At 36.4% G+C, this 19,630-nt stretch overlaps 1 protein-coding gene across 1 annotated transcript in view; it reads right to left on the reverse strand.

Annotated features, from left to right (window-relative positions):
* Positions 1–396: 396 nt before the first annotated feature.
* Positions 397–19,630, reverse strand: part of ABCB7 (ATP binding cassette subfamily B member 7) — a gene marked incomplete at its 3' end in the record, with an annotated part of 32,277 nt that continues 13,043 nt past the window's right edge. Inside the window, exons 4-14 of the mRNA XM_010178468.2 lie at positions 19,439–19,558; positions 11,538–11,670; positions 10,827–11,095; positions 9,512–9,600; positions 9,341–9,428; positions 8,183–8,357; positions 6,610–6,767; positions 5,899–6,062; positions 5,601–5,730; positions 4,926–5,097; positions 397–500 (exon numbers count right to left, since the gene is read on the reverse strand). Of these exons, the coding sequence (XP_010176770.2) occupies positions 397–500; positions 4,926–5,097; positions 5,601–5,730; positions 5,899–6,062; positions 6,610–6,767; positions 8,183–8,357; positions 9,341–9,428; positions 9,512–9,600; positions 10,827–11,095; positions 11,538–11,670; positions 19,439–19,558 (1,602 nt within the window). The remainder of the gene's footprint in view (positions 501–4,925; positions 5,098–5,600; positions 5,731–5,898; positions 6,063–6,609; positions 6,768–8,182; positions 8,358–9,340; positions 9,429–9,511; positions 9,601–10,826; positions 11,096–11,537; positions 11,671–19,438; positions 19,559–19,630) is intronic.

Here is a 19,630-nt window from a genome sequence, read left to right on the forward strand (position 1 = left end):
GTACTTATAAGACATTTTAACTCTCATCTAAACACCTCTTAAAGTGGATTGGAAAGCTTCACACTTCATGGCCACATGATGTATTTGCAACAGTTTCAAGAGATGAACTTTTAATGGTGAATGGGACCTCAAGAGTGTAAAACAGAAAATAAACCCAGAGACAGAGTTGATATTCTTTACTATGTCCCAAGGTAGACAAACTCAGTATCTCTGCTCTGGCCTTTAGGAGAAGGGCTTAGACACAAGATCTCTTAATAATAATATCAGGAAAATACATTATAGCAATCTGTTAAAAAGAACAGAATTCTTTCTGAGAGGAAAAGAACAAGAAAAAAGCATCAGAATCAGACATCATCACATCACTTAAGTTTTATAATTTTTTTTATCCCAATTTACCTCTTCTGTAATTGAATCTAAAGATGATGTGGCTTCATCATAGAGAAAAATAAGTGGCTCCTTTAACATTGCTCTAGCAATCGCAACTCTCTGCTTTTCTCCTCCTGAATGGGGCAGGGGGAAAGTGGAGAGGAAGGAAAAAAAAAAAAGATGAAGTTACAACCATGATATTCTAAATTCAACAGCAGACATGACTGGGGTTTTTTGTTGTTTTGGGGTTTTTTTTTTTAATATACATCATAGTTGCTACTGATAAAGGTCTGCACATGTCCCATAAGATACCACACAAGTTCCTGCTCCCTGATAAATGCAAAGTGATTCAAGATTGCTTATCCTTTTAGAAAAGGACAGAGAACTACTTTGTATATGCTACAAGGCAAGAGCCTCACACAGGTAACTAGCGACGATGCAGCATTAAGTCACTCTATACACCAGGGAGTACGGGGTCATTTACCTGGTCTAAACCATGCCCCATACAGTAACTTCACATCCATCCATCCTCTTTTTTCCCACAAACAAAGCTCTGACCATGCCTGCTGTATTTGATTCCATGCATCTTGCACACGCATTTTTTCTTTCAAGTCTCTCCTTGAAATTCATCTAACTTCCCACGCCATAACGGCCCAGATTTCAAGATTCCAAACCTAACAGCTTTAACCAGCAAATTTCATTCAATAACACAATTTAATGTGGTACTGAAAACCACCTTCATTACACAATCTAGGGCCTGTTGGTTTCTAACGTAAGCAAGTTTCAGACTAGTTTCTTTCCTTCACAATTCTTACAGCCAACATCTACTCAAGAATAACTTAGGACAACTTTTACAGACAGGAAAACAGGTGCATTTGAGAACTTAAAATCTGCTAAACATTTGGTATGCTACGCAAACATTTCACATTTGTGCACTTGTCCTCCTTTGTTTTATTCAAGACTTCAAAATATTCTATTTAATAACGTTATATGCTTGTTAATGTTCCATTCCTATCAGGAGAGAACATGCTTTAATAAACCATTTAAAAGGCTGATAATAATGCTACAGTTCAAATTCTAAACTGTCTTTGGCAGAACTCGGTAGCAATTAGAATTTTACAATTTATGCAGTCTATTTTAATATACTCTCCCTCTCTCTCCTTTAAAGCATGTTCAAAACTCACAGCTTGACAATATCCACGTTTGAAAGACGTACTACAATAACAAAATCCAAGGTCTTTCCTTACATTTGTAGCATTGTTTCATGTTCTTCCCCATTCATATTCAGGACAGCAGCACGTTAACTGTTTTGTTCACAAAGTCAGGGTTTGGGGCTGTTATAGCTCTGTCTATTACACATCTATTAGAAAACACTGAAATGGATTCTACTTGAAAAAACCAAAACAACTTGGTTTTCATTATTTACTCTTGATGACTCTATCATTGAGACCAGTAAGAACTGCACTAAATGCTTTCTTCATCTTTTCAATTGATGAAGTTCTCATTGCAACCAAGACTTCCTTATGCCTATTTCCATATCATGCAAGTAAGGAAAACCACACTAGGGGAGAGGAACTCCGATACTGAGGCTTGTTATCCGTGCTGCTGCACTGCCATTGGGGACCCTTGGTTGTATTAAGGTTCTTGCCAATTATAAAAAAAAATCCACCACTTATTTTAAAATATCAAGACAGCACTTCTAACATACAATTTTCCAAGGTCAGTCCTCAAAGAAGTAAACTGTTCATTTACTGGAAGAAAAGAATCCATAACATACCAAATTTTTGCATACAGGGAGAATCCCATTTACTTACTATTTTTTAAACTTACCATTTGCTGTGCTCAGGTCTATTCACAGAACCAGGGCTCCAGATTAAGATCCCAGCCTTTACTAGCCCCAGATGTTACTGCTACTGTTCACACATCCAGGACATGCATTAATGCCATTTTGCTTTTCATTGAGACACCCACACCATGCCAATGGTCCTGAAAATCTCTTTTTTGCCCCCCCCCACCATGCATAGAAAATGCCTGGATTTCAAAGAGGGACACTTAAATTCAGAGTGCTTTCACTCCCCCTATTTCTTCCACAAAACATTGTTTAAAAAAAGATAAAACAAGTCAGGAATTGTCTTTTTCTTAGACTACAAGTGTAAGAAGCTTCACTCATTTAAAAAAAAATTAAACAGATTCAGAAATGTATCTAATATATACCTTTGTAACAATTTAGGGAGCCATTCTACTATTGAGAAACCTAGAAAGATTCAAAGTAACGGATGCTGTATTTTTACAGAACTACTGAAGGAACCCAAAACCAGGCATTTCACATCTCCAATCCATTAAACAACTAAACAATTTCTGGCCATTACAACTTTCATTATCAATGAAAATATTGATTTAACAAAAGCACACGGGATACAGTGACCGCATTAGTTCCACATTCCAACCTAAACCCACAAGCCAGCACCTGCAAGGGAAAGCACAAACTCCCCAAGAGCTGAGCACACAACTGCACTTAAGATCAACTCAATGCGCAATGGGAGGAGGCCAAGATGAGCAGAGATTTCTGAAAGCATTAGCCTAAGACTCTTGTACCCTGACTGCAAACATTGCTGAAGCTTGTTTATTACTGTTGTTTGCCAATACTCATCTAATTTGTTGAAAATAAGAAACTGAAGCTGCTACTTCAATGGCACACGCCCACTCCGAGCTCTTTTTCTATCACCTCAGAAATCCCGTGTCTTTCTCCTGAGAAGTATTTTACATACTTTTTTTTCTTTAAATACAAAGAAGACAAGAAAAGAACATACTTCCCTTCACTTTCTAAACACCACTTCTGTTAAAGCACTGTTAGACCTTCTGACCATAGCAGTAGCACAAAATGAAGGTTGGAATACAGGATAACTCATTTTCAGAAAGGCTCTGTTAAAGGAGTCTCAAGGTCAGAAGGAAACTCCAACATGCCAGCACACACTTCACCAGATTTAGAATAGGACACAGAATCATTAGGGTTGGAAAAGACCCTTAAGATCATCCAGTCCAACCATACACCCAACACTGCCCCACCACTGCTCATATCAGCCAGCCATTATAAATAAAACCAGTGTGTTTTGCTTTTTCAAAACAGGACAAAAGGAGATGGTTTGCAATAAACTTTGCAAATTTTTCTTCTACTTCTCATAATATCCACCAAGGAGGGGAAACCAATCCCATCAGTGAATTAAATGGGGAAACCTCATGAAATGAGTATCCCTTTTTATCTTGCATTAAAATATCTATTAAAAAACTGTAAGAGGTTTATTTTCTTAATAAAGCTTTATCTTTATTAAGAAGATAAAGACTTATTTAAAATATAATCAAATAACCTAATAATCATAATATATCCTTCAACCAAAACAGTTATTTCACTGTTGTTTAATTCAATGCACATTTAGTAAGTGTTAAATTTGTGATGTACATCATTAGCTTTGTCTCAATGCAACTCCAACTTAAGAAATTTGAAAGTATTCTAGTAGAATTTAGCTATTACCTAAAAAGTTATAAACTCTGTATTTTTAAAAATCCTATGTCTCCCCCCCCCCCCCAAAAAAAAAAAACAACAACAAAAAACAAAAAAGGACATGGGAAGTGTTTTAGTCATTTCCTAGTTTCCATGTGACCCCTCATCTTCCATTATCATTCCCTTCATTCTGCCACAGGAATGTTTGCTTTCAAGCATCATCTTCCATATGAAGAAGTGTATGTAATTTTAATATTACAGACAGTTGTGGAGGAGTAAAGTGATTTTGTAGAAGTGGCTCCAAAAGGCTAGCATGCCTAGCAAATCCTGGCTAATGCCATGATACAATCTTGCTAGTCTAGAATATTTATGCTGTTTTATACAGTGCATACCCAAATATGGAGGGGCTTTGAGAACTCATGTTTCTTTTGTTTACCAAGGCTGTGTAATATAAATCCATAGCTTGCAGATTCTCAGACACCATTTTCATGTTGTTTCTTACACAATTCATGGGTAAGAAACACAAAAGACATGGAGATCCTTTATGCTGCAGCAACGTATCCCATCTCACTATTAACAGCAAAACCAAAACACCACCTAACTTTCAGCTGTTACAAGTTCAGATTTAAGAACTCAAATTTGGAAAATCTACGCATATATATAAGCCTCTCATGTCCTACTTGGAAAGCACACAAAGTTCACAATACTATTCACAAGCATTCCACTACCGAAAGAGATCACGAAAAAGATTATGTTTACTTAGATGCACCTACGTGCTCATGTATTAACTCATTTGGGGGGGATTAGACTAGATGATCTTTCGAGGTCCCTTCCAATCCGTGACATTCTGTGATTTAACACTATCCCCTGAAAATAAATTCCTCTAAATATCTTGTAGAATACAGTTGCCTTAAACTATAGATCTTCATACTAATATTCAGCCTTACAACTATTTTCTAATGTAAATAAACTAAGAGCAAGTCTAACTGAGGAATAAACCATGCACTGGACCTTGAGGTAGCAAAAGGGATACAAAGAACTTGTGTGCTTAAGAACCTACCTGAGAGCTTGAGTCCTCGTTCACCAACCTGCGTGTTATAACCATTTGGCATTCGAAGAATAGCATCGTGGATTCCTGCCAACTTTGCTACTGCATACACCTCTTCAGGTGTTGCACCGATATTGCCGTAGAGGAGATTGTAATAGATGGTATTATGGAAGAGAACAGCATCCTAGATTTATGGAAATAATATTTTAAACAAGAAACTATGAACAATAGTTTAAAAACTGTCCCAAACCCATGAAAGAAATCAATACAGAACAGCTTATGTTTGTCTACAAAGCTTGCAGGTAAAAGTATTTGTGGAAATTTCTTTTTCCAAAAATGGGATGACTACATTTTCTGTCCTAAATATACATGCCATGCATAATTTAACCACTTTGCTAACTCATTATGGGTGGTCATCAACTATGAAGCTAAATCACTTAAATCCACAGGCAGCCTCTCATGAAGAGGCTTAAATACATTTCAGAAATTGGATCTATATGATGATGCACATAAAGACATAATATTTTCAAGGAGAAAAAAAACAAATAAACAAAAAAGCAGCAGCATGGTGACTTTCAAAGGAACTAGATAATACCACTACAGTAGGATTAGCCTTCATTGAACCACAGTATCAGAACACAGAATGACTATTATGATGGACTATCTGGGGAGAATGAAACACGGTACCTGTGGTACAACTCCAATTGCCTTTCTGAGACTTTCCAAACTGACATCTTGTATGTTCTGTCCAGCAATATAAATATTTCCTTTCTGAGGTTCATAGAAACGAAATAATAATCGCACAATTGTGCTTTTCCTGAAATTGAAAGGAATTGAACTTAATGTTACGTTCCTGGTTTGCCATTTACAATCTCCAAACAGAACTGATGTCGCAAACAAAAATAATAAAAAGCAAAACACAAGAAACAAAGACAAGAAACAAAATTCTGCATCATTGATTGGCGTATTTAGTCCATTTACCCACCCTGACCCACTACCTCCTACAATGGCCACTTTCTTTCCTGCAGGGACTTCAAAAGACACTCCAGCAAGGACTTTCTGCCCCTCAAGGTATTCAAAATGCACATTATCAAAGGTGACGGCAGCAGTCTGTGGTGTGATCTGTAGGGGTGGAGCCAGCTCTTTGTCCTATTAAAAGAAGAGTGCCACTTTATATGCTGCCCAGAAAGTATCTCAAGCAGTTCAGCAAATTGAACAGTCCATTTCATAGCTCAGAAAAAGGCAAACAGACACTCCAGCTTGGATATGCTGAAAATAATTATAATCCGTCACACAAATGAAATTGGTTTGTTCCTTTTTTTTCCCCAAAGAAGGTAAAAATTTCTGCTGTAAGCACTCTGCTTCACAACTGCTTTTGTGGCAATAAATTCTGCATCATTAATTACAAACAAAAATTCAAGTATAAGGCATGAATACTTAAATAAAAATATCTCAATATCAACACAGCTTCTGTGAAGTAACTTTTGCTGTCACTAAAAGGTTCTGCAAGAAAAAAAGCAGCTGCTATTGCGCTAACCGCACTTAAAAGAGGAGGCAGAACAGCTTCCTTACACAGTATCTTTTTCTTGCATAGAAATTAAACCTGGAAGGTAACAAATAAAGTGAAATGGCAGCAGTGCCAGAAAACAGCCCTATTAAATACCCAGATACTTTAGTAAAATAAGCTACTACTTACTTTAATTTTCGTATCTACACTGAGAAGTGTAAACAAGGTATTCATATCTATAAGTGCTTGTCTTGTCTCTCTGTATACTGTTCCGAGGAAGTTCAGGGGAAGAGAAAGCTGGAACAGCAATCCATTCACCATTACTAGATCTCCAACAGAGAGGCTGCCTTGAGACAAAATGGATGTGAGAAAATAAAGAAATGTGAAGGGTTGTCTTGTTAGGAAGCACCAAAAGATTTTAAAAAAATAATCAAGTCAATCAAATCTAGTTTATTTTATCCCATTTCTAAAACGAGACATTTAATTAGTAAACAAAATATTTTCCCAGATGATCAGATTTTATATAGAAAGGTGGCTGAAACAAATGGCAACGTTGGAGTGTATTCCATTAAAAAAAAAAAAAAAAAAAAAAGGCACATCAGGAAATTCATGGAAAACATCAGATTGTAAAGTTGTAAACTCCACAGAAAGAAACATAAAGGAGCCTAAATAAGTTAGAAGGGAAGGAACCAGCATATGAAAGCAAGAATCAGGAGATACAATCTTAAATACAATTACAGACAAATCCAAATGACAAAATTTGTCATGATCAAGACAGACTTTCATGCTATACACAACAGAGCTGCTAAAGCACATACTGAGAACCTCTGGGAAACTTAGTACCAAATATGCTGATCAAGGAAAAACTCAGGATGACACAGCAGCTAAAGGTAAGTGCTAGGTCAGTGCAGGTGAAACAGGTCCACAAAGATGATTTAAAGCTGCACTTCTACCATCCTGCTTAAAGGCTACTCTAAATTTTCTTAAGGACATAAACTGCACCTACTGATTTATCCCTCCACCGTGTAACTCTTCCCTGTCCTGGAATCTCTTAGAAAGAGCAAAGCAGATGCAAGAAAAACAATATGATATAAAGGTCTACCCTTCAAACACATCTGGATGCTAACAGTCTTTAAAGCTTCATTATTTTTACTCTAAAACCACTTTGTTTTTGCTGAGCCTCCTCCTGATACTACATTAATCTACTGTGTTTGAAGCTTGTACTGTGTCTTCCTAAATAAGCAAGCTTTACTTTATGTAGTAAATTAAGACAAATATCGATGAAAAACTCCAACACATGCAAGTAATTATTTTAATAATGTGCCCTTATTAATCTGATGAAAGTGAAGGACACTGGTAATGAAACTACTAGAGACAAAGCACATGGGTATATACACATTGGGGAAAAGTTCTGAATCTTGCCAATATGGGAAGGAAGAAGGGTAAAAAGAAAGGACCTTTGTAGAAGGTCCAGAGAAGTATTTGTATTTACATAAGCATCTGTCACAATCCTTCAACAGAAACTTCTGAAGTTAGATTTTCTTAGGATCTTTCTCTAAATGCAAAATGTTTCTAATAAAATTGTATTAGTTATTGATATATATATATATAAAATAAGGAATTAATAATACTCCAAGAAGCAGAAATACTTGAAACTCAAGCAAAAACTCTCAAAATGAACCATAAATTAAAATTAACACCTCTAATACAGACAACTTAAAGTAAAGGAGAGCAATTTTTAGTTTATAGACAGATGAGTTACCTGAAACAATGCCCTGGCTAGCAAGCACCATGATGGCTGTTAAACCAATGCTAAATATAGCACTCTGTCCAAAGTTCAGGAGAGCTAAAGTAGAGGTAGTCTTCAGGGAGGCATTTTCATATATCTTCAAGAATTCATCATACCGCTGGGCTTCATATTTTTCATTATTGAAATACTACGATATACACAAAAGCAATAAACGTCACATTCTCAAATATACTAGACTGTATTTAACTAGTTATACAGTTCAGTATAAACATATTATAGGCACAGATACACACAGAACCACCCTTCAACACTTCTAACAACTAAACAGAAAAGATGGAAGATTAGTGTGTGAAGACAAAAAGCCATGAACAAACCCCAGCACATTCTGTGCTGGGAAAGAAGACATCATGGAGATCCCTACCATACTCATATTCTAGCAACACCACGTGCCTGTCCTGTAGAACTTATACCCCATTAACATCAAAACCAAACACCAAGATGCCACCAGATACTAAAAAGAAGAAAAAGTTACTGTCCTCTATCTACTAGAACACTCTTATCACTGTGATGATGGCAAATTCCCTAGAGCAGTACTTCTCATACAAAGTCTACTCCTGGGTCCTTCACAGGTAACTGCACTGCTTATCTTTACAGTTCTAGCCCTCCAGTTAAAAGAAGCATAAAGTAAGAGTAAGCCTGGACAATTTCAAAACTGCCCATAGGATTTTTTAATAGTAGCAGTCAAAGAATCAAGAGAGATCTGTTGTTTCATGCGAACAGTGTAATGGAGTGCTACAAACCACCACAGGTAATGAACACAGTACATGTGGTCATTTGAGAAGACAGTACATTGCAGGTTGCCATTCAGACAACAGTTTTGCAAACAAGAGAAGCTGCTTTAAGGCTTTAAGTTTTTGCAGAAACTGATGGCCAAGGCAATTCAGTCATGAAAAAACTTTTCACTCTATTACCAAACAGATTTTTTTAAAACCCTACTAACAACTTTCATGCTACTCTGTCACTATCATGTAGTACTCTTGCAATGAATAATGTTTTAAAATTATGTTATTGCTCCAAATACATAGCCCTATAAAAGATGAATCTTATGACTCACTTTCCTTAGGCTGACAGAAGTAAGATAAAGAGCCTAGGAGTAAAGATCCGTCTTACCTTCACAGTCTCATAATTCAGTAGCGAGTCAATTGCAGCATTACCCGCATCATTATCTGCTTTGTTCATTTCTATTCGAAACTTAGTCCTGTAAAAAGAAGGCTTAATTCAGTCAAGAGTTCAGGCTGAGGCAACACTAAGTACCATGATGAATCTGAGGGCATGCCTTACCTCCACTGTGTAATTCCTATTGTGAATGCTGCATAGGCTCCTAGCGTCCCCAGCGTTACTAAAGCGAACTCTGCACCGCATTTGTAATACTAGAATATTTAAAATAAAATAGAAGTTATAATAATTTCAAAGCTTCACTGTTGTCTCAAAATTATGATAGCTTAGCCTAAGACAAGAACTCTGAAGGTCTCTCCCAACACATTCCCTGCTCTGAACAGCTTAAGACCAAATACAGGCACAAACCCAAGAGGAAAGTAGCACAGAGAAGGGTACAGATACAGAGGTAGGAGGAGATAACCAAGAGCGAGTGCATAACAAAATACTGGCAAGTTATTTTTGCCATTATAAAACATAAATGTTGCTGATGTTTGTGCTGTTGGCACAAATAAGTATCTGTTTCTGTGCTTTTTGGGTGGATTGTGAGAGAAAGTTGAAGAGTGCAGATGAAGAAAGAAATGGCCTTGCAAAACAATTTATGAAGTGTTTTCTCTATTTTAGGGTACACCAGGAAAGAAAAGCCGCAAGAAGAAAAATTAAAGCATCATGGCAGGTTGGCTGACAGCCAGCTTGATTTGCAACTTTTAAAGGTTATAAAACTTAACCCAGTACCAACAGGGGTTTTAACTCATATTGCTACATTCAAATTTGATTAAGTTCTAAAAGGAAGGGAAATAAACAAAACAAGATTCTTGCTTTTTATTTAGTCTAAGCTACACAATCAAGATTTAGATTTTAGCATATAAATATCCAATGTTGCCAATTTCAAAGATAGTAAATATGATTTAGAAAATAAGTTTAAGATTGAGCTTATTAAGCTTAAAATCTGCAAGAAGGAGAAGCCTATTTTCCAAAAAGATAATTTTCACTTCTAAGTTCTGGATAAGAAAAGACCAGAGCATTCAGAAGAGAGCCAATAATCACTCCATCCTCAACCCACTAAGACACAACATTCCCAGACATTTATATGCTGCTTCCTCAGTATTTACACATTTACCATTATCTGGCACTTGTGTGCATAGTTTACTCTTCTGATTTCATTTTTTCAACAATTCTGAAGAAAAACATTAAAAACTATCCACATAAATATCACTGGCTAAAGACAGGCATTAAATGTGAAAATAATTTCAAATAAGCTGATTTAAAGTAACTAATATTTGAAAATTATGGATTGCTCTATTTACAGTAGTTGCTTTCACAACTTCCTTGTAAATTCAATTACTATTATTAATACTCAGTAGACTTTGGTAAAAAAAAAAAATACCAGTGTATTATTCCTAAATGAGACAATCCCAACTGATGAATAAACAACACTTACCAGAATTCCACTGACTAGTGCCACTTCGAACATGGTAGGTCCCAGATTAAATACTAAAGCGCTAAGAACAAAACTGATGCCTCTTGTTCCTCTGTCGATGGTTTTTGACAGAGCTCCGGTTTGCCTACTTAGATGGAACGCCAAATCCAGGTTATGAAGATGTAGGAAAACATTCTTTGCTATCCTTCTGATTGAATTTTGAGCTACCTTCCCAAATACTGCATTTCTAGCTTCATTAAATAACGCTGCCCCAGCTCTTGAGATACCATCTAAAAAAATATGAAGTTTACAAAACGAAAATAATTATATTTCCAACTTCCCTTCATGCATGAAATTACATTAGACTCATTCTTCATATATTTTCAACATTTTTAATTCATAGGTAATTTATACTTAATTGGTTCAAAACTTTATTTTGCTATTTTTCATTTATAAACCATCGTGCACACATTTTACATCAGTTTATTTTGCAGCTGGTTATAAGAAAGGGTAAGATTTATAATCAAGAATCATTTCTATACACATTATTTAATTTTTTAATTGGAACACCAGTAGCACGGTCAGAGAACACAGGAAATGGACATCAGCACAGAAGTAACTATGAAATAACCATCCTAGATGCTTAGGAGCGCAAAAGTCAGAAGCTCTGTTATCTCACTACCTTACTGGAGAACGTTAACACTTGCCAACAGATTTGGGAATACCACTTACAGCCAATGAGAACAGCAGTTGCCACAGTTGCCACTGTATTTGGTGCATCACCAAGGTGGAGTATATTTCCAGATACCTCGTTGAGGTTGTCTACTGCATATTTAAACATGAAGGGAACCAATATATTCATAGCCTAAAAGCATAAGAACATCAATTAGTCCATATGCATTACAACATGTATCTATGCAGCAAGACTTTTTTTCTGAAATTGCTGAACTGTTATATTTAGTCCTCAACTTCTTAGTGCAGGTGAGATGGCTCTCTTGATTTCAAGCACAATATTCTCCATACTATTAAGTCTTTACTCCTGGGACTGCAGAGTTAATTTGTTTTTCTCGCTGGCTCCTTTTATATATAAATTTTTACGCTAAACAAACTGTACACTGCAAAGGCACTTAAACTCAGTACAGCAATGGCAAGACTAGGAAATTAATCAAGCAGCAGACACTGCATGATGCACACTCACAATGCTACTGAATTATGTCATCGTTACAGGTTGTTTGATCTTTGTGATACTGGCACTGTGCAGTATGAAGAACTACTACAATTCACCCACATATTGCTAACACTGGGTCAGTCGAGATGTATTAAGCCAAAACTCTAGTGAAGTCAAAGAAAAGTTAACCTATCCTTTGTCTCTTCTGACTGTTAATACTACCTTAATATTTAAATAACGCTTTCCATTTGCAACATCACTATAAACATCAACTCAATACCTACATGAAACCCAGCGTTTGGCTCAGCAGCACAAATGACTTTCTCTACAGTCTACAAAACACTACAAATTGCTTAACAACATGAGGTTTCAAACAAAATACCAAAGTCCTATCCACAACCTAACATACAGTATGTCACTAGATATTTTTGTAAGAGCACCAAAAACCAAATGCATCTCCTCCAACAGTGGTGTCTCCTCTACAGGCAAAAAGCAAGACAGCTGCATATGTAAATTGTGGCATGAGAAAATACTGAAAATCTTAAAGAAAACATCAAATTCTTAGGTCTTGTTAACACTCCATTGTTACAAAGAACAGTAAGAGAAAAAATTGCTGTCAGACTTCATATAACTAATAATTTAATTAATTCAAGATGCTTCTAACTGAGAAGATTTGAAAGGAGGTATACAAGTTTTTTAGCAACAAGTATGTTAATTCACAAGCCTATAACCATGGCAGATGTTAAAATACTTCACAGGCAGCTGACTTTGCTTAAAGTTAGGGTTTTTTTTCAATATTTGGAAAAAAAACTGTGGGTACATGACAATTATTTTACATGCAAAGAAACAAAAAAGTAAAACAGATTGACAAAGATATTTCAGTTCTCTATACCAAATGTTTTGTATACCCACTTAGATCTCAACTGTATTTAGGGACATCTGTCAGAGCTGAAAGCCCAGTGAAAAAAACTGTAAATTAACTGGATAAAACCAGGTTTCAAGCAAAAAGAGCGGTAAAGTCTTTCATAACTTCAGCCCAAATTCTAGCTGGAAGACAGGCTTTTAGTAATGATAATAACTATCCCAGTATCAAATATTTCCAGTGTTACAAATTACTATAAGTAGTGGAAGACTGGTACTTGATCAAGAGGTAAAACTGGAGTTTTGAAAATACTTCTTTTAACTATAGGATGAAATAAAAAAAAAAAAAAAGTTAATTTTTTTAACCCTTTCTATTGTTTTTAAACACTGTTCTAGGCAAAAGTTTTAAGTGCAAATGAGGAAGGAATCCATCTTTCTCTTTCCTCCTATGTGTCCCCTATGAAATACACTAAGAAAGAGAAGAGGAAAGGAAAAAAACCCAACAAAAAACAACACTACCAAATTCTTAATACAGCATAATCTAGACAACTCCTGAGAGAAGACAGATGAGATCTGAGAACATCTAGGTGAGATTATTACTGGTTTATGAGTGACAAAACTAAACAGCTGAAAGATCAGGTCCTACTTCAGACACATTCTTCTGAAATTTATCCAGTGGAAGCCTGAGAGTTGTTCAGCAACAGCTCCCCTTTTAATAGACTGGAATTGTGGAAATCTCCATTAAAAAGAAAGACCCAAGGTTAGCATTATCTGCAGAAAGCCAACAAATACCATCAAAGCAACAGTATACAATAGTGTCTGATAACTTCAATTACACGCAGCAGACAAACAGGTTACTGCCATTACATGCTTAAACCTGAAGCATAAAGCCCCACAAAGAACTGAGGATGCATTAACAGAGATTCTGAATCTCTACAACACTGAAATTAAAATCCCCCCCCTCCCTTCCCCAGTATAATCAAAGAACACTACTTTCCCTTCAGAGTTACTGAAACTCAATTGTTGAGTGGTATTTTGTTCTTAATAAAGACAAATATACTACTATGTGCGTTACAGTGATGACCAACATGACAAAGAGCAGGTTTTCCTGGGAGAGAATACTCAGTGGAAAATAGAAAATATAAGTATTGTAATGCAGATTGTCTTTATTTGCTGCAGATTCTCACAAATCCCTCGGCAGGGATTTTAGTCTTCAGTAGACTACACTACAGGTAGTTTAGAAATAGAACTACAGATATATTTTAAAGTCCATTTAAAGAAGAGAGATGTATTATTTAAATTGCAGTTCTCCACTCACAATTAATTTAGCCAGTAACAGCCTACAATTTTGCAGAAATGTCTTCTTTTACATCAACATAATTCTACCCAATAGACTTTTAAATGAAATTTAAAGCCTGGTCTCAGGTTATAGTTGTTCTGACTCTTGGAGGGTAAAGCTTGAATAAGAACAAGGCAGCATGATATTGTATTTCATTAGTGATCAAGACAGTCTGCTTTCCAGTGGTTTTTTTTTTCTGAAGTTAATCTTACAAAGTTTATAGCAAGAGAGATGAGAGGCCATTATTAGAAACAAGCCTTTCCTACTCTGTGATTCTGTGATTTGTTAAGTCAATGAGATCACATCCACATAAACGTAAACAAAATTTCAGCTTTCTACATAAACTCACAACTACCTCTTTAGTAGCCTAGATTTGTTGGCACAGAACAAAAACCTTTAAGCACACCCAGGTAGAATATGAAAAGCCACCATGCAAAACAATTGTCTTACACAACAGACCTATACAAGTTTCCCTCTTGTTCCTAATGCCTAAAAGCTGGATAAAAACTCCCATGAAAAAGACCCTTTTTAATATCAAATTGTACATTTTCTACATATAGTTTTGAGTTAATAGCTTATCCCTTAGTCTGAATTTATTGGAAAGCAAATAGAGCACATATGAAGTCATCCCAACTCAACTGCCCACATTTAAGAGCATGTTATGCTGTAATGCATCATGCTTAAATGAGTTTAAACATTTTTTTAAATGACTGCACTGTTTTAAGCTGACAATGCATCATCATCTCTGTTCCCTTGTGGGACTACACCACTTTTAAGGCAAACAGTCTTACCTTTCATTTTGCTTTTCCCAGTATTTCTTGTTTAATAAAAATGATGAATTAGTGACAGGCTGAGCCCCAACACGATAAAACTGGTCTACAGTGAACTCTTCTTTTGCCAATAATTCAACAAGAAATATTGACCTGAAGATGACTGAATTTATCTCTGGACCAATATAAATGTAGACATCCAACAACTCAATTTGTGGAAATATAAAGAGAAAACTCCATCCCTAACAGAAGCAAGGCTGCTCAAGGAGCTACAAAAGGTGGTCAAAAAGAGGGAAGAAGCATCTGGCTTCAATCCTTCTTTGCATTTAATGACTTGAAATGTACTTTTTCCAGTAAGAGTAAAAATAAATAAATAAATAAAAATACCTTCACCTGAAACTTCTCAAAAAAGCCAACAGTTTCTAAAGGTTTATTATAATTATCTAACTCCATCTGAGCCCACAAAAACAGCTCAAACACCAAGATCATAGTACATACTTAACTGATCAGATAGGTACCATTATCTTTGCATGCAGACAAAATTTACAATACAACACTTGTGTCTTGCCTCCTTACTGAACAATTTCTTCTCCTGAAACTTACAGAATTAGCAGTCAGTAGAAATGCAGATAGTCTGAAAGATTTCTCTAGCTCATGAATAACATATGCTTGGTCTGTGACCAAGAGGCCAAAAATCATTAAGGGCTGACAGAGGTGACAAGTGATTTTGTCATATTCATGTGTTTAATCCAGCTTCTCAGAAGCCCGAGCACTTTTTCTTCTTGTGTCACAGAAGACAAAGAGAAGACACAGAAAAGTAAAGGCATACATACTCCAGCAGAGACAAAAAATAATGGGACAGGGAATATGGAAAAAGAAAAACCAGGTATGTAGATCCTGAGCAGGCTGAAAACATACATAATGCCTTGTGCACTACTCTCACCTATCTTCCCGTTGCATCTTTCCAATCACATATGTCTAGATAGGCTATAAATATTTAAAATAAAAATTTAAAGCATGTCATAATACAACAAATCTTCCAAGGGAAAAAAGACCTTACTAGCCCTAGAGCAGACTCCATCCTGTCAACTCCCAGTCATAAAAAGCCATCCAAACAGCTCACTTTGAAGGCTAACAATACTACTAGTGGTTATGTGTAGACAAAAAGGAACCAAAAATCACAATAATTTGTTCAATGACAGGCAACTGGGCCCCACAAAAGGAGTCGAGACAGATTGTAACTGCAGGCTCTTCAGTAACTGCACACAAGCTGCCTTTTGTTTTGAAATTGAATTTTACTGAACCAGAAGATTTAAAGAGACAAATTACTTCTCAAGCAGCAAGACAAGGAGGTATGATCTCCAGCTTTGTGTTTTGTGGGTAGCTAAGCCCAATCAAACCGGGTGCAAACTCATTTTTTTCCTGTGGCTGAGGATCTGTGGCTATCTCTCCTCTCATTTCTCTGGAGTCTTCTTAGAATAAAATTGAAGCCACCCTACAGCCTCTGTCCGAGAGAGTCACTATTTGATTTTTTCTTCTAACTGGAAACTTAACTTTGTGAATATAGAGGTATAAAACCTCACCAAACTCTTTTGTCAAACTCAGAAGAAATTGGCCAAATGGCTTACAAAAGTACTTCTTATTGGGGAAGGTGACTAGCAGCAGACATCGTGATCATGTAGTTCTCTATGCAAAACCCCTAAGAATGAGCAGCCTTCAGAGAAAATCCATAATAAGGATGTAAATCCTTCAGATGCAGACAAGTTCATAGTGAACAAAGAAACTGGGCTAGGACTGCAGTGAGGGGAAAGATATGCTGGCATTCTTACACTGACACAACTATATAGCAGAGAAACTGTAACCCACTGCTTGTGTGGTCCGTTAAGTACACTGTAATTAACCTCACCAGCAATCAGAACAAAGGGATCCCAAATGGGATAATAAGGAAACTGCACAGGATTATACGTGGTCCAGGCAAGCTACAGGTAAACTAACTTGTATTTCATTTTCTCTAGGACAAAGTGACCTTTAGTTTGCTCTGGAAGAAAAGCAGACGTTCAGGGCTCAAATATATGACAGACTTACTATAACTCTGTAACAAACTACTGCATGTCAGTTATGCCACATGAATCATTACATGCATACTTAGCACATGTAGAGTATGAAGCAATTTTAAGAAAACTTACCCCACAAAGGAAGAGTGGGCATAGCTCAGGTGCTGAGGGGGTAACTTGCTAAATTGCAGTTATCTGAAAACGTTTGAATTCTAACACAGCTTTGTTATTACAGAAAGGGAACAAAAAGAACATTAGCAAAGGATAGCTAGAAGACATCCAGGGAATTTTTCACCCCAGCCAGTTATATATATTCTGTGGAGAGCTTGCTGTGTGTTTTCCCAATGAAATCCGTGTTTGCCAAAACAAGTATTCTCACAAACCACTTCTGTTTTAACAGGTATCTCCCAAAACCTGGGTGAAACTCAACAGGTTTTCTGCTCTGCTTCTGGGAATCTGCTCTGGACATTAGGGCTTCCAGGCTGCCTTGTACAGAATCTAAAGTAGGAAATTTAAGAGAACACTTAGAGAGATCCAAACATCCAGTTACTTCCCCAAAGAGCAGTGTTCTGCTCTTTGGGGAAGTAACTGATTTTCTGACAGGGGGAAACATCTCTCTCTCCCAGTAGAAATGTAATGGCTCTGTATCATACCAAATGCAGAGCTATTTGCAGGAGTTGGGCATCCTGGCCAGCAATTTTGTTTTCGTTACACCCCAGAAAGCTGCTTGAAACATTAATAGATTTCCTAAAAGCAAGGTACAATGCTGCCACATGCAGGATTAGATTCTGAATTCACGTTCTCCATCATATTCATACAACCCTATAAATTAGGCAAGTGGGAGGGAAGAATAGAAGAGAAAAAGAAAAAAAAAACACTTCAAACATTTCAGAATTGCTTTCAATTATTAACATTACTAATAAGAGGTTTTAAAAAGAAAGTGAGTTAGAAGAAATTTCATATCCATCTGGTAAATGGGATTTTCTTAAATATATATGACAAAACCTCAATGAAGCAAGCATACCATCAGTTAAATATTATTCTCAGGGCAACTGCACAGTATACAAGGCAAAATGCTCCTAGCATCTGCATTTTGAGCAGCTAGTTTCCCAGATAGCTGAAGCATAATCAAAAGCACTGCTGTATAATTCGCAGAGGCACACGAGGGTGGAAGTTTACTTGTACAGACATGCCATATTCTGCATGTTGTCACCTGCATTATCAGCAACGTCCTGAACAGCAGCACAAACCCAAATACCTACTGCAGACAGCACCAGCCAGCACCTGACAGATTGCTCATGAGAAAGAGCTGTAGAGCAAAAGATTGGCCTTTCCTCTTCAGCTCAAATAAACGAGCACATTTCTCTTCCAAGTACTTTTCTTTTAACACCTACATAGCTGAAATTTGTTTCTTCTCTCTTTTTATAACATGGCAATGTTACTGAATGCTAATAAGTTGCTAATGCAACTAGCTTAAGTGCTAAAATTCATTGCTAAGCAGTACCTACTTTAGCTTATTCCAGCAAGATACTAATATTAGCTTTATGTTTGCTAAAAATTGCCATACTTAGAAGCAACCCAGTTGAGCCATACGTCTCAATGAAATTTACTCCCAATATTTTGCAATCACATACTTATTTTTCTCCAAAAGAAAAAGATTTTTTGCACAAAGCTAACATTTGCTCTTCTGAACTCTTTCTACAAGGTTTGCACAAAATTTGAATTATATCCTCCATTAACCTGCATAAAGCTTTAGCACTAATAAATACTAATAAGAGATCTTTTCACACAACAAAGTAAAGGTAAGAGCAACCCTCCATTTCATAATCAAAAGACTACAAGAAAAATCATTTGAATGAAAGCACAGTTCTATATAAAAAATAAGTTATACAGCTTCTTTCACATCAGGACACCAGAGGAATCCTTGAAACAGAAATTCCACTGTTGTCTCACAAATATCAAGAAAAGACTGTAACTTGAATCCCTTTTTCCCCAGCACATCAAGAGTTGTGAGTAGATACCACCACATTGCTCAAGTTCAGAGTAGAGAATGGGCACAGAACCTTGAAGAAATCCTGTGTGATGGATACAGCACCGCACAAGAAGAGAAGACCTGTAAGCAACCTTTAACACATTTCCTGTAACTCATGATGAAAATGATTAATTTGCGATGGAAAATCCTGGGCTAAACTAACGTGAGCAATGGAAATAAATTCTGGTCATCATCATCATCTCCCTAACGACACACACGCATATCACGTGCACACACACCCCGTTAAAAAATCCAAGCTATTATTACTAATACTATACGCTCCTCACATAGGAAACAAGCATCTTAAGATTGTAAAAGCCCTTAATAAATAATGAAAAAGAAAGTTATTCTTTGTATGAACTCCAGATAAATAGTAGCTATCACAGTACAATGAAGTATCTGTTCTTACCTTTGCACTTGCTAAAAACCCCAGCGATATGGCTACTCTGGCTCGCAGGTCTGGTCTGTCTTTGGGCCACACATAAGACAACATTGCTCTGACAATCTTTTTGGCATCTATCTCTTTCAGCTATTGGAAAGAACAAAGGCATCACATTATAAAGAGACACCAGGAAGCAAAATAACAGTATAAATAAGAATG

The sequence above is a fragment of the Antrostomus carolinensis genome, unplaced genomic scaffold, assembly GCF_000700745.2.
Source record: "Antrostomus carolinensis isolate BGI_N321 unplaced genomic scaffold, ASM70074v2 scaffold46011, whole genome shotgun sequence".
NCBI classification, from domain to species: domain Eukaryota; kingdom Metazoa; phylum Chordata; class Aves; order Caprimulgiformes; family Caprimulgidae; genus Antrostomus; species Antrostomus carolinensis.